The sequence below is a fragment of the Echinops telfairi genome, unplaced genomic scaffold, assembly GCF_000313985.2.
Source record: "Echinops telfairi isolate 266 unplaced genomic scaffold, ASM31398v2 ScPeMD7_7;HRSCAF=31, whole genome shotgun sequence".
NCBI classification, from domain to species: Eukaryota; Metazoa; Chordata; class Mammalia; order Afrosoricida; family Tenrecidae; genus Echinops; species Echinops telfairi.
In genome coordinates this window covers 5,923,152-5,939,491 of record NW_022103904.1, presented here as the reverse complement: position 1 = coordinate 5,939,491, position 16,340 = coordinate 5,923,152, and the positions used below count along the sequence as shown (strand labels likewise).

At 37.5% G+C, this 16,340-nt stretch overlaps 1 protein-coding gene and 1 pseudogene across 1 annotated transcript in view; both read right to left on the bottom strand.

The window, feature by feature from the left end:
- Positions 1-1,927: 1,927 nt before the first annotated feature.
- On the bottom strand, positions 1,928-10,075 carry LOC115868135 (annotated as a pseudogene).
- A 118-nt stretch (positions 10,076-10,193) lies between these two features.
- Positions 10,194-16,340, bottom strand: part of CDK13 (cyclin dependent kinase 13) — a 131,422-nt gene continuing 125,275 nt past the window's right edge. The window contains exons 14-16 of the mRNA XM_045286284.1: positions 15,615-15,820; positions 12,180-12,452; positions 10,194-11,634 (exon numbers count right to left, since the gene is read on the bottom strand). Of these exons, the coding sequence (XP_045142219.1) occupies positions 10,784-11,634; positions 12,180-12,452; positions 15,615-15,820 (1,330 nt within the window). The 3' untranslated portion in view covers positions 10,194-10,783. The remainder of the gene's footprint in view (positions 11,635-12,179; positions 12,453-15,614; positions 15,821-16,340) is intronic.

Sequence of the window (16,340 nt, the reverse complement as noted above, 5' to 3'; positions counted from 1 at the left end):
GAGCCTCGCCTTTCTAGTTCTCGGGTCTCTTGCTTTGTGATGGTCGCACCAGGGTGCAGCTGCCGTGGCCAGTTCCCTGCTTCAGCTGGCAAGGCTCACTTCCTGCAAGACATCCCTGAGAAGCCACATGGACTTAACCCCAATGCAGCCCTGGGTGCTGGAGCAGCTATGTGGAAACCTCTGCCAGCGCTGAGATGTTTACACATTCACTGACTCGGCTTTCCTCCTGCAGTCGGCATTGTTGTGTCTTTTGTGAGATGGAGGAGGACTTTGTGGATTAGTATTGGACACATGGGTTAATGGGCTAGTATTTGACTTCAACCACGTAATGGGTTAATGTGGGCTTGGTTGAGATGTTTTCTTGATGTTCACTTAACCTTTATACAAAACTCTCTTAAACATAAATTTCTGTGGATTTGTTTCTCTAAAGTGCCCAGACTAACACAGGTATTAAGGGACTTATCTCCAACTTTGCTAATTCTACCTTCCATGTCTTCAATTCTGCTTTGCCTTTCAAATATGCATTTTTCTGAATTTTTAGTATTAATTTCCTGGATTTTTGTTTGCCATTTTGTATGGTTTCTAATTTGCCATCAGTCAACTTTTGGAGAGTTTAGCCTTGCTTTTTTTTGTTTTCATCAATCTTACCCTTTTGAAAGGCTCTAATTCTTTGACTTCCTCTCACATAGTTCAAATACCATTTATTCTCCTGGAATATTTTCTGGCCCTGCATTCTGGTCACTTATCAAGCCATTCTATTTATGTGTGTGTATAATTTCAAGTTGTCTATAGTCCCCTAGAAATTGTATCATTGTGAGGGGGCTTCAAAATGCTCATGGGAAATGGAATTACGAGGTAATGGAATTTTTCCATTAAGTTTCTGAGGTCCTTTGGATGTATTTGCTGGTTGTATTTTGGTTTACTTCACCTTTATTTTTTGTTTGAACTTATCTAGCAATGGGGCAGGTGTTCTACTCATTAGCTTCGCAGCCTTGAGACACTCACTGTCTCTGGGTGGATTTGACCGTGGGCGGAGTGTGTGTGTCTGTTGAGTAGACAGAGCAGCTGAGAGTAGGCTGGGCTAGCTTGGCTGCCATCTCTCATCAACCTGGTGGTGCTTGAAGAGATGGTAGCACTCACCCAGCGGGTAGGGCTCTGTGCGTATGGATAGGTATGGTGTGGAGGCTTGGGTAGGGTTGCTGTCTCCTAACTGATGGGGAGGAAGAGTCAGTGGTAGGAAAATAAAATAAAGGGGGTGGGGTGACAGCACAGGCCCACAGGTATCTACATACACAGAAAGAAAACAAAACAAGCTCTCCTCTATAAACAAAAAAAATATTTTAGGGGCATTTAACTTAACTAATGTATATAAGCTAGACTTTTATGGTCTCAGAGCAACCATTTAGGACAATGTATAACTGCTCTATAGGGTTTCTTAGGCTATAATCGCCCCCCCCCCCCCGACATTTATTTTTGTCAGAATCATTAAGAATTTTTTATAAAAAGAATTTTGGTATATTATTATACCCAGCATTCTGTGTGTCCCCATCCCCCTGAAAAACCCATTCAAAGTATCTCAGTTCTTGAGGTAAAACACTTAAACTGAAAAAATCTTTTTTTTTAAGAAAAAAGTTCCAAAAATTCTTTTAGCATAATAGAAATAATCTTGTCTACTCTGGTGGACATAAATGTACTTTATAAAGCAAAGTATCCAGTCACTGGTTGGCAAATCGAAGGTGAGAACTACTCACATGTTCTATTCAAACAGTGTAAACTGCTATGTGCATATATACTTAAAAACAACAACAAAAACTGCTACCAACACTCTTCTGGCAAAGACAAGACTTTTGGAATGGCAGAAGCAACCTGAGTTTTATATCTCAAAGCTCTGAGAGGGAATTAATCTGAGTCTTCATTGTGAACAGTCCTAAGCATAGCTTAATGTCCAAACTGCAGCTGTCCCTTGTTTGTTTTTAAGGAAAGAGGCACAGGCATTTGTCGCCATATCCTAGGCCAGTGTCTTCTCATTGTGTCCTAAGTCTGTTCTAGCACCTCTTGCCCAAAGCCACTGCTTTGGGTGTCCCCCAACTTGTTTCTGGTGGTTCAGTTCAATATTAGGCTGAGTAAATAGCATTTCCCACTATATCTCTGTGACTGCCAAGGTAGTGCTTCCAGCTTTGTCTATCAACCTTCCTAATGCCGCGACCCTCTCATACAATTCCTCATGTTGTGGTGACCCCCAAACATACATTATTTTCATTGCTAATTCACAACTGTCATTTTGCTACTGTTATGAACCAGGCGACCCCTGTGAAAGGGTGGTTCGACAACCAAAGGGGTCGCGACCCACAGGTTGAGAACCGCTTGGACTCCTAAACTATTAACACCTACCCGGTTGTTCTCATACTCTCTTAACCAGCTCTGGTTGTCTGTTTTGGCAGCTTCGTTCCGTGCATTCTCAATGGATTCTCCCTGCTCAGCCACATAGTTGCTTGGAAATAACTCAGTTCTGTCTGTGCAGGTGCCTTTCCAATTGGTATCACTCATGTCAGTACTGTAGACAATATCGCCTTCTTCAAAGTGTAATTCATCTGGAGTTCTGGGCGCAAATGTATACAGACTTGCCCTGGTTTGGGCTTCGACACCTCCCTTCCTGGAGGAGCTAATCCTAGAGAACGTAGAAGAGGCCAACCGAACGCGCCATCCGGCAGGCTCCAAAGGGTCTTTTTGTCTGGTTTGCGGTGCTGCTCCTCCCAGGACCCGCGCACGCTGCCGGAGCAGTTCCGCCGCGGCCGGCACGCAGGGCGACGCGCGGGGCGCGCGGCGTAACCCGAGGGGCCGGGGGAAGGCGCCGCCGGCACGGCCCGCTGGCCTCGGGCGCGCGCGCGCCCAGAAACGCTCGCCGAAGCTCCGCCCGGCCTCTCGGGTCGGGGGCGGAGGCTGCCGGTTTCCTGAACTGTAATCTTTATTTTTCCCCCCAAGCTATAATAGTAATGGGAGCAGACTGCCCGGTCATTTTCCCTCTGTAGCTGATGGGTTCTAACAGCAGACATTTCGGTTAGCAACTAAGCACCAACTACTGTACCACCAGGACTCTATATATAAATGACTGTAAAAGAGAAACATAAAATGCTCTCACTGGGCAAAGTCCTAGTGAATGCAGAGTAAATCTAACAATGAAAAACACTTTACTTTTAGGGGAAAAATGAGGACCTAATGTCGGGGGTTTAAGTGGAGAGAAAATGTTTTGAGAAACGATGTACAAATGCGCTTTACACAATTGATGTGTGTATGGATTGGGATAACAGTTGTATGAGCCCCTAATAAAATGTTAAAAAAAAAAAACAAAACAATAAAGAGAGAAGAAGAAGAAAAGTAAAACTGAAAAAAAAAAATAAAGAAAAACACTTTACTTTTAAAAAATCCTAATAGGGTACTTGGGGGGAAGAGATAAAAATGATTCTGAAAGTCACTTTAAAAAATAAGCAGGAATAGTACACATAACTTTCAAAAGGGGACATTTCCTACAAAATCTTTACTGCTATGTGCTATAAATTAATCTAGAGTTGAAAATTGTGACAAAAAACCATAAAGGCCTAAAACCTAAATATGTACATGGAAGTGTTTTAAAACAGAAAAGACCAAAAAGTCCATAAAAAAGATCCCAAGAGCTGATGGGAAAAGGATGAATTACTTAACAAGTCCTCATTCCATATTTAGTACATCCGCTTCAAAAATGTAAAGCTGTACCTTTACAACTCCTAACAAGTCTAGAATTAAAGAGTTGAATTAAAGATCAGAACACCAGAAAAAAAAAATTGTGAATATTTTAGTAATCTTGGAGTAGAGAATACCTTAAACTTTCTAAAGAGAAAACAAAGATGAACAGACTTGCCTACATAAAACTTTAAACTCGTTCTATACTAAACATACCAGACAGGGAACCGATCACAATGATCTACATATAACACCCTCCCCGGGGGACAGACAACAGAAAAGTGGGTGAATGGAGACATTGGTCAGTGTAAGACATGAAAAAAGATAATTTATAAATTATCAAAGGTTCATGAGGGGCGGGGGGATGAGCTGATACCAAGGGCTCAAGTAGAAAGAAAATATTTAGAAAATGATGGCAACATATGTACAAATGTGCTTGACACAATGGATGGAAGTATGGATTGTGTTAAGAGCTGTACAAGCCCCCAATAAAATGATTAAAAAAAATCCCAAAAACAGATCAGACATTATTTTTTATATCGTTCAAAAAGACCTTTCTTTTCTAGAGAGCCATTCAAAGCAAGAGATAAGCTCCAAATAAGTAAATATGAACAATTAACAAGACCAATGACTACAAAATTGTTGAATTTCACTAGTAATTAAGGAAATACAAATTAAAACATGACTGAAGACCTATCAAACTGTCAAACGATTTAACTATTTGAAAACACAACACAGCTAAGCTGTGTTGGTAAATCTTTCCTGAAGAGAAATTTGGATAGAGTGAAGTTTTAAACATGTACTCTGTAACCCAGCAATTACAAAGAAATTTATAAGGATTTGTGTGTTTATATGGATTTTATTAAAACTGTGGTAACAGAAACATGTTATTCCATTAGAAAGAAATAAACTAATTCTTTTGTAAAGGTGTAATTTACAACTATGAAAAAGAATTCAATTGATCGACAGATGGATGCTCACACAACCTATTATGTGAAAAGCGTCATCATAATAAAGCTCCAGGCAATAATATCCATTATTTAAAGATACACATTCGCCAAAGGCAAAAATATTTAATGGTTATTTGTAGATAGTCTCCTATGTGCTCCTACATTTTTTAATAGGTAAAAGTATTTTTTTAAAGGGATGGAGAAAAAGGTTTCCACTTTAACTTGTCAGTAAACAGGGTTTCAAGCAGTTATCTTTGGCAGATAAAATTATTTTTGAGAGTCTGTTCTGGCTATAAGCAAAAAAGAAAATAAAGATGAAAATGGCCCAGAATTCTTACGGCAGTTTATTTACAGACTATCAAATACAGCCTTAAAGAAAAACGTTTATATTTACACATTACATTTAACAGTAACAAGATTTTATTAAAATTCTTGCAAAAAAGGAATCACACCTTTTTACAAGTTAAAGTAAATGTGAAAAAAATGCAAAGGGTGAACCTTTAATCTCTAGAGTCTAACTATGAATGCTATTAGAAACAGGAAATTATTTTTAATGGGACTTTAATATGGTGAAAGGAATAAATAGCCACAAAATTTGCCAATTTACCTAAGGCAAACTCCCAAGTTTTTCCCATTATAAAAACGTTTATCTTTCCCTATCTTCAACTGGATTCCATAAGCTATTGATTTAATACTTGATTTTAAAGAAAAATAGAAATAATTTGAGGAAATCTGGAGACCTTTGGTAAATAACCATTGCTCTCTTATCTGATGGTAAGTCAAAAAGCATTGCTACTTAATCAGAGAAACTTTTATTCAACAAAATTATCAAAAATTGGAAGTTTTCTTGACATATACTACTTATATGTCTATATACTTCTGAAAGTGGTATTTCTATCTTTGTAACTCTTGCTTCAAGAGTTTTGTGCGCTTCAATTTACATCACATTAAACAAGTTTTGGCACTCTTCAGGGAGTCACATCGTTTTACTTTTAAATACCCTTTTTACATTTTGGAAACAAAAGCTAGTCTGAGGAGCAAATTCTCAAAAATTCTCTTAAAACAGTCTGTGGTTTGAGCAGACTGAGCAGGCGGCATTACTATGATGGGGAAAAATGATGATGCAACTTTCCTCGTCTTTTACTATTGTAGTTTTCCATTTAAAAAAAAATTCCTCACAATACATCTCCACGACCATCCTGTCTATGGGAAAATCTATCAGGATTATTCATAACTTGAGCTAATTGATCTCACAGCCTGGCAAAAATCCCTTGGAAACCATTCTGATTGCATGTTGCTCTCTGGATACTGAGGAGCCAGGTGGTACAGTGGTTACGCACTGGGCTGCAGATCTGCAAATCGGCAGTTCTGAATCACCAGCAACTCCTCAGGAGACAGACTGGGTTTTCTACGGTAAACAGTCTTGGAAACCCACAGGGGTCACTGTGAGTTGGCACTGACTCCATTGACAGGGAGTTTGGTTAGGGGTTTGCTCTGGATAATACTGGTAAATTAAAGACTCCTCCTGGGTATCCCAGTTCATGTTCATTGGCTTTGATCTTGCTTGAAGACTGACGGAAAGATCAGTACTTTGAACAAATTGATTATTGCACAATGCTTTCTTTGGGTCTTCATCTGGGCACACCTCAGAGTTGAAATCTTCCCAAACCTTCCTTAAGCCACCTGATCCATCTAAAAACGGTGGGTTAAAGTTTACTAGCATTCCACTCAACTTGTTGCAAAGTTTTAGCTAGTGATCTAGAAGATGTGAACTTAAGTTTTGTTAAAATGTTTACATTAGATTTAACCTCAAAAGAGTTTTTTGGGGCACCCCCCCCCTCGTGGCACAAAAAGGATCTTTTCCTTTTTTTTTTTTTTTAGGGAACTCAAATGAGGCTAAGTTGAGTGTAATACTGAGAGAACTTGTCTGCAGCAATCCACTGATCGCAGAGATGTTTACACATGTTTGAAATAAGCCAATATATATGCATGAGCTGGAATCCTAGTAGTAGTATTTTTTTACTTGGTAAAAGTAGGTGAAATGATAAAATTTTAAAATAATTTAGAAGCAAATTATGTTTGAAGGGCTGCTGATACCCAATCCTCCTTTTAAAAACAGAGAAACCACATTTAATAATTTAATGTTAAGTAGCTGCTGTCTCTTAAAACACAGGACTTGCTTTTGTAAAGATTATCATGCATGAAACAAAATCTCTACAGGCTCTTCATAAAGAGTTCTGTAAAACACTTATGCTTCCTATTTTGAATGACAAGAGAACCGTGCTTAAGTTGACTTTCAAAGTTAGCAATCCAGTATTCTAAATGTAGTTCCTTTCTTTTAGTACAACACTGGGCAAATATTTTAATAGGTAATTTCCCTTAAACAGTTTTTACTATGGAATTTAAATATTACTTAGAACAACAAATGCTGGTCTGGGATTTAAAAAATAAAGGGTTCTATGAAATCTAACTTTACCACATTATTAGCTAAAGACAACAGAGATCATAATTATAGTCACATGATGTAAGACTATTGGGACAGCATTTTAAAGCCTGTATCAAAATGAAAAATCATGGAATAGAGTTTTTAATTATAATCTTACATCCAGCTTTATTTAATTTTAAAAGCTTCCAAATTTCAATTAAGTTTATAGTAAATACAGCAAACTCTTAACGGAGGTACTTGGTTAGTTTGGAAGCCCACTCTTCCCAGGTTTTTAAGAAACCTTGATTTTTTCCCCCTACAAATGTGGCCTATTGCAAATGGTCAGAAGCAACACAAAACAAGTTGTTACTGTTGCTTCTAGTTACTCTATTCCTTTCCAGAGCCTTTCCTATTCATATTTCACTTTAAAACTGAAGACACTGAGATTTTCTTTAAACTCACTAGAATATAATTTAAGCATACTTGAAAGTAGCAAATAAAACTAGTTTCCCCACTTTTAAATGTCCGTGCTTTAAATGTCAGCTAGAAATATGAGTTATCATCTTCCATGCTTACTGATGGCTCACAGTAGATACTGAACAGAGAGCAATGGAATGAATGAAACTCGGACCTACAAACAAAGTTTCCAATTCCACAACCCATTTCATCAATTAGCTCCTTAATCTGAGCTTTTAAAAAGCCATGAATCACTGCCACTTTCCAACAAGCAACGGATTGAAGACTTGGAAAACATACTAAATTGCACAAAGAAAAACCTGCTGTGTCAAAAAATACACTATTCAAAATGTAATTTGACAAGGGAAAAGATAAATATTTTCTCTTTGTGGTAGGCAGTTTTTTCTACTCTCATTTTATTTGCAATCTGACTTACCAGTTTCTTCCTTCAATGTTTATCACATATTTTAAGGTCAGTGATAACTGAAATTGTTAGAACCTGCAGAATTAAGTGATTTCTCAACCCTGCTTTTAAAAATCCAGACCCATCGAACTAATGCATTCCACACTACAAAAGCATACGAGATGTTACTACTGTAATTCATCAATTATAAGGCATGATGTTTCATACAGTAATCTCTCTAAAATTGCGCTATATCTTACAGTTGATGGCACCTTAGCATTGAGCTTTTAATTTAATTGGCAACTTTTTTTTTTCTTTCTCGGTTGTACATAAAATACTGGTATGTTTCACAATCAGTGTTGATAATATTAAAAGCTATAGTTCAAATTTCAAGCAGCAATTTCCCTGTCCTCCCAGGAGTCTCCCACCATAAATATACAACTGAAATACTTAATCAGAAGAACTATCCAAACACAGTTCAATTTTATACAAAATATTTAATTTTTAAAACACAGGCTATTCATGTCACATAAATATCTTCATTTTTAGGTTAGCTGCTTATGGTCAGCAGAATCCTCTAGTGTGACTATTAAGAATAACTTAGATACTGTCACTTATCGGAAAGTCTAAAGCTCTAAGACTCACCATATTAAAATTTCCAATACTTGAATACTGTAGCTATTTTTTCTAAATTTCAAAATATTTTTCACTTCCTGCAATGTAGTAATTAATCATAAGTTGTTAGTACTCGATATACAAACAAAAGCAAAATAATTTTTCTTCCATTTGTTTCCCCAACAAAAAATTCCATCAAATCTTAAAACCATCAACTAACATTAACTCATTTTGTAGTAGTAAAATGGTAAGTTAGCCACTTTAAAATGATCGTCACCAAACTAGAATGTTTCCTATACCTGTTTTGAGATGGAAGGTTCTTAAGTCAGAGGACAAAGGGCTAATAGACTGACTTTAGAACTGGAGCAATCGCTAGTCGTTAAGTTGTTCCAATTTATGTCTCCAATAAAAAAAGAAGTTACCAGAATAGTTAAAACAAGATGATTAATTGGCACAAATCTTAATTTCCAAAATGTTTTTACATTTAGTAATAAAAAAACTGGTTAATTACCTTTGGTTCCTTTCTTTGTGTCTAAATGTGCACGCAGTTAGACTTGACACTATTAGTTTAAATAAGGGTTAATCCATCATTATTTACTGCTTGTAATAAGAAACATTTTAAATAAACTAACACTGCTCTAAAAGTCTGGCATAAGTCCTAAAAAACCCTCTAGTTCAGTAGTTCTCAACCTTCCTAATGCCGCGACCCTTTAATACAGTTACTCATGTTGTGGTGAGCCCCAACCATTAAATTATTTTCGTTGCTACTTTATAACTGTAATTTTGCTACTGTTATGAATCAGGCGACCCCTGTGAAAGGGACGTTTGACCCCCAAAAGGGCTGGGACCCACAGGTTCAGAAGCGCTGCTCTTGATGGTGCTAGAAGTGAGATAAGAGATTCTCTCACTTTTCTTTTGCTTCAATAAACTCAATCTAGGTGATGTTTCTAGTTAACAAGTGCGAAGAGTTGTTTTTTCCTTAACATGGCAATTATATAACTTAAAACATGGCGTATCACCCCTTCCCCCGTGATCTTCAATAGAACGGTGTAAATTCTGTTATTAAGCCTTGCTTCATACGACTGCTCTTCAGTTTGTCATGGCAAATAAAAGCAGGGACAGTATGGCAGCCTGAATGAAAATGGTCCTCTAAAATTCTCCTTTAGCTATTACTTTCAACAACTTAAATGACAAGCATCTCAGAACTTCACGGAAGGTAACAAAAGGTACTGGTTGTAGTTCTACTCCCTTTGCTTTCACTCCCTCCCCTACCAAGGGAAGATGGTAAAAGGTTAGCGTCACCCAAAGATGGGGAGAAAAGGTGAAGATGTGGCAGACAGAAAGCATGGACCTACCAGGAACTGAACGGGGCCCAGAATACTCGAGGGCTTCCTGTCTCGCAGACACAATGCACTGACTCATTCCCTTTCAAAGACAAACAGGTGTAAAGGGTAACTACATTTTCAGACCTTAAGTTTACCTGTTAAGGCACTTACTTACCCTCCCCATCCCTCCCACATTTTTCATATAAAACCCACTATTTCATTTGAATGCATTTGTTAGCTATGATGATCTGCAAAACAAAACAAAAATAACATCGACCATTTTTTTTTATAAAACTGTTGCATCAAGAGAAAGGTTGTGTTTTATTTTCTGAAATGAGCACAAAGTACACCTTTCACAATAACACTGAAAGCAGGTGCAAAGACTGACAGTGACCTTTGACTAAAGGTAGCTTTGTAAAAAGAAAAATACCAAATAAATCAGTGCCCTTTCTGATTGTTGTAAAACTGGGGGTGGGGGTGGGGTGGGTGTTGATGGAAGGGGTGTTTGTTTGTTACATAAAAGTTGGTCCAAACTTACAAAAAAAAGCACAAATGTGCATAGTTCAGAAGATCTGCAAGAGGGCCATAAAAGGCCAGATGTCCCTAAGATTAGCATCCACTTAAAACTGCGCGAATACAAAATAAAACTGTTAACTAGAATTTGTGAAGATGTACAATCAATAGATCTAGTTTTGAGAACAGCATGAATTTAAGCAAAGGTGTTTTTTTCCTTTCATTTTTCTTTTTTTACTATTGTATGCAAGACCCTTTCCACATAAAAATAAAGCTGTTGTTGAATTAATATTATTCAAGTCTCTTGGATTGCTGCCTTAAACTGCAGCTAGAAAAGTCTTTCCAGATAAAAATGATGTGCCTGAGGAAAAACAGATATTCAGTATGGTAACCCTCTGCCTCGACCTCTGCCAGTTGATGTGCTAATGTGTCCCCTGTATCCTTGGGAATATCCAGGTCCGTGGGCAGGAGAAGTCCAGGTCTGTCCATGCATGAGGCTGGGGCCACCTGGGTTTTCTTGTAAGTTGCTACCATAGTTATAGTTGTGCATCTTTGCTGGCAAAGGATGAGTACTTTCTGGCCCTGTGGAAGGGTCACTGCTGTTTGTCAGGACTGCAATAGGGCCATGGCTATATTCAAATCTATGGTCCTTGTCTCCACTAAACAACATGGGAGCAGTATTGAGGTAAATGTCTCCATATCCAGATACTGAGCTGGGAAATGACTCGGAAAAGGCAGAAGGCTGAGGTGGACCAGCAGAATGAGATGAAGCAGTACTGTAGTTCTCCAAAGACTGAATATCTGAGTTTCCTATGAAGGTGCGTCGTTCCAATGATGGAGCAGAACTACCTCCTAGACCATCATTACTAACATAAGGAGCAGAAGAGAAGGAAGAGGATCCAAAATTGTCTTTGTAGTCTGCAGTAGGTACATAAGTGTCTCCTGCTTGATAATCAATACCACCTTCTCTTTTGGGCTCATCCTGGGGCTGATGCTGAGCAAGGAGCTGTAAGAGGGCAGCTTTCACTCCGGCGTGTGGGTCAGGTAATGAAGAACTAGTGGTGGGCACATGCTGGTTTTCTGTCCGATAATCCAGATCTTCGTCAGTGACTGGTGGTGGTTCTGGAGGTTCTGGAGGTCGTTGATCAGGAGGCAGAATTCGAGGCCGGTCTGGTTCTGGTGTTAGCTCCAATATCCTCGCATCTTGGTGCTGAAGGAGATCTTCTTGCCCTAAATGAAACAAAGCCAAAAGGAGAGTAAAACATTATCAGGTAAAACTATACATATTCAAAATAGCCTGTTTCCTATTAGTGATCTTAAAGACTAATAGAGGTGCACCTCTGGCACAACATTAAATCAAAGGAAAGGGAGTTTACAAGTGTGGATTTTACTTGCTATTTAAGTCGATGGTGACTGAAAAATTCTTAATAGTATTTTAACACATATTAACAGATTGATTACTTGAGGAAAAAATACTACTGTATATATAAAGTTTCTGTCGTGGTCAATCATCCTTTACAGCCAGAGTAAAAGGTTCTTTCTTAAGCATAGGCTTGCCTGAGAAAAACTAAAGCACTCACAATAATGAATTATATCAGACATGGATAATACAATCAAGAACCAATTCCTGAAGTAAATTGACTAGGAAACCAACCTATAATCAGTGACCTGAGAATTTTCAGGACATCTCCTAGCAATGTCAATGACCAGTATGCCCCAGAGATCCACAAACACCGAGTGGCAGCATGTGCCTGGTATATAATATGCACACTCACCCGAGACCGGAGTGCTGGGTTCTGGCGGTGGCCTGAGTTGTAATGATGCTTCATGTCCAGAGCCATTTTCCCGCTCTTCCAGTAGCATGTCTTTCTGCTTTGACTGCTGAGCCTTTATTAACTGAGTCAACAAAACTGCAAACGCGCTCTGCACAGCCGCCTGGGCAGCATCAGTCTCCACTTTAGGCTGGACAGTCTGAGTAGGCAGTTGAATTCCTCCCAATGATTTTGAAGACTCCTGTTGTGGTGTGGATGGATCTGTCAGTTTTTCACCTGTTTCCAAAATTCCAGCAGGAAGGTTTATTTTATTTAGTTGCTGTGGAGTCTCAGAGTTTACCTTAACTTTCAACACTTGGTCAAAATCAGCCACATTAACATTTGTTTTAGATTGCAGTAGGTTTAGTAGAATTGCCAATTCACTGTGGTTTAACTGCTGTCCAGGGCCTGTTTTTACTAAAGACAAAATCTTTATTAATTACAATTGCCAAGCTCCTTATACACACTCCCCACAACCCCCAAAGGCACTATATTACGACATTAAAATGTACATTTGAGGTGGGGTATATAAAATAGTACTATGAAAGTCCTTGAAATCAAGTTTATGATATTCTTCTCCTGTATACTTTAAACTTCAACGCAGTTCAATTTCATGACCATTAAAGTTGTAATGTACTTAAATTGAAAGGAACCATGATCAATTTTGAATAACTTATCTTTAAGGGTTAAATATTTCAAAAGGAAAACCATGCCTCCAACTAGGATCCCGTTCTATAGGTTTAATCAAGAAATACTAACTGTGAATGGGAAATGAATAATGATGATGATGACATCTCCACGGGTCCTTTAAAAATGTTTTTTACTCTGTTAGTTTTCATTTTATAAGGCAGCCTCTATTATGAACTTCATTTTACTGAAGAAGATACTGACACCTGGAGACAGTAACGTGCTCACCGTCAAAGACTGTAAGTAACAGAGATGGGATCTGAACCCAGGTACTGTGATTCTAGTGGACTGCTTAACTGATATGCTGGAATTGCTTCTCTGAGACAAAGTTTCATACTGCAGAACTTAATCTGTCTTTGCAACAAATTCAAGTTAGAATCTAGCTGACTCTATTAAAATGCCAATTTTAAAATTTAAATAATTATTTTAAGTTCCTTTGGTTAGGTCAGGAACTCCTCAAGAAGCACATTTCTTATTCTTTTTCCAACTGATACTTTAGATTTGTGATGGTTTAAACTGTTTCTTGTGCAGTGGTACCAGAATAATATACAACAACAAAACAGGAATATGTACAACATATGTCAAATGATAAAATGAACACTGAAACGCAATTCCTGTAGCCACTGATAGCAGACTAATAGAAGAAAAACTCCCAAGGAGACGAGAAACTCATGATTAATTGGATATGATATTCTTTTCCTGCATACATTTGTTTCATGAGATACATTAATTACCATTTTTAGATTAATTAAAAAATCACATTGTTTTTATGATCCACAGGTAAATTAACAACTATGCTGCTAGCCACTGCTCACCGGCCATACTTCCTCATTTCAGTGTGAGAAGAGGTGTTTTTATGTGAGTTGTCTCAATTTTCCCTTTACATTTCTTGATTGCAGACATATTTTTGGGAAGTATTCTAACTAAGGTATCTGTACAAAGGGGACATTTATTTATTTCAAGACATTTACTGAAGAAAGAGAAGTAAACAGAGTGAGAGGATTCATTCCTACTCTGAAAAACAAAAATTCTTAATTCTCAATAGTGGTAGCTTAAAAAAATATTAGTAAAGAGGCGAGGGATAGAAAGTAAAGCAAAACATTCCACCATTAACAGCGTTAAATAAGTTAAGAATGAAGTAACAAAAACAAAATGAATTCAGAAATGACAATTCCCTTTTTACCAGTTTAAATTAAATGAAGAGAAATTACTACCTAGGTATGCTTATGAATTAAAGACTTCAATTTTATGAAGAAATGCTGAAATAATTATCCCTAGGGACAAGTGACCACTATCCAAAGTTCCGCTTACCCTTAAAAATATTTTTTTAGCAGTTAGTGCCATCCAGTCAACTCATAATGACCCTCCTGTAACAGAATAGCACTGTTCCACAGGGTTTTCGTGGCTAGTTTTCATAGTAAATGGTATATATAAAATAAACAAGAACACTTACTGTTGCTTCTCTTCTGCCTTTCTCCAGATTTCACTTATTTTTAAGATGAAGAAAAATAACAATGAACTTGGTATTGATAACCCTCATTCTGTGCAACAGGTGTTATTGTGTCTACCAGATAGCTTCACGTATAAGGGGAATTTCACTTTTTTAAAACATTCTATAGAGTACTTTTGAACAAGAAGTTAAACATTGCTTTTCAAGTGAAATGTATCAGTACTTTAAATATGGAGTCTGACCAAGGTCTAATATCGATCTGTGGATTTCATGGACAAGCAGTATAGTAATCATTCTCAGCTAATCTAGCCTATATATTTGTACTTCACCACCAAAATTTCAATCTCATCCACAGATCTGTTTTAATCCCCCAGTCAACACTAACTCATTGTCATCAAGCCAATGCTGACTCATAGCGGCCCACTGAGGATTTCTGAGACTGTAACTATGTACAGGAGTAGAAAGCCCAGTCTTTTGCCACTGGAGCTGATGGTGGTTTTGAACTGTCAACCACGCGGATCATAGCCCAATGCATAATCACTACACTATCAGGGCTCCATAACTTATCTCTTAATAAATGCTAGGCAACTTTTCATGTTTAGTAAACCAGCCACTACATATATACTTCTTTCATATCTATCATTCTCTCTTCACAAAATAATCTAAATAAATGAACCCTGAATTCTTCCCCAAAAATTGTACAACTAGAGTCCATTATAAAAATTAATTGATTACTACATGAGATGAGTTTAGTAACATTTCTAACCTCTAGAAGGATGTCTTATCATGAAGAATTTTAATTGTATGACAGAATTGAGTCAGAAGAAATGTAAATTTCTAACAAGTAACTTGACATCACAAATGCCTTGAGAGAGATCCCACTACAATGTTGGCTGTGTTTCCTGTAATTTTCTTCTCACACGCAAAATACCCTTTTAACCACCCAAAGACATCGAATCCTGCACCTCACTGAAAATAGTGATAGTAAAAGTCCTACTGATTCCTAGACTGGGAAGTGGGATGAGTTAACTAGAGAAATCCGACTAATCAACGAACAGTTTTATGCCTTCTTAGAAATTGCTTTAAAATATGGTGCCAATAGCAATGAAATGTCTATACTGGCACAAAAGGCAAGTTAACTGTCAGGCTGAGTGAATGACCTTAATTTTCATCTTTTAGCAAGGTGATTTTACAGTAGCGCAGCATAATCAACTTAACCACAAACCAATATGAAAGAAACAAATCATGGAATCATTACTAACCAGGTGCTACACTTGAGTTGCCCTGAGATTTCAGCTGTGAAGATGGCGGCACACCTTGGGGTGTGTTAGTTCTACTGTCGTCCAATCCCAGAGACAACTCCTTTTTGGGAGCTTTAATTGAGGAAACATCATCAGTCATGCCCATCTGCTTCTGTCTTCTTCGCTTCTTACTCCACAACTCATGGCAATCTTGCCATAAAGGAAGACTGAAAGAAAAAAAAAAAGCGTTAGATTGTAAGTAGCATTTCATAAGCAAAGAACACTAATAATTTGCCATGTAGAACACCAAGGGTAATTTTTTTTTTTAGAAAGTTGTCTTACAGACTTTATTCTCAAGCATTATAAAACAGATCTATCAATAAAAATCAGTCTGGATGCCCTGGCCTTCTTCTTCCAGGGTTTTACCTTGATTTATAGAAAAACAGTGGATTTTTCTTTTATTTTTTTGCCTTCTGACAGTCAACATTTATGAAATTTTGAATAAAGAATATATATTCATAAAAGTAGGTAACTAACATCCAAGTGCAGCTGTTTAAAGCCATTCTTCACAGTACATCAGTTGAGTGAAAAAAGAAGGCAAAACAATATGTCATTTGCAGAAGCTAAACGAAGGATGAAAAAGTAGTAAAAGCACGAACATGACATTTATGAAAATCTTTCTGGTTATAAGCTTCTTGTTTTTTAATGCCCTTATTTGCTTCTATAATAAAACTCTACAATTAAACT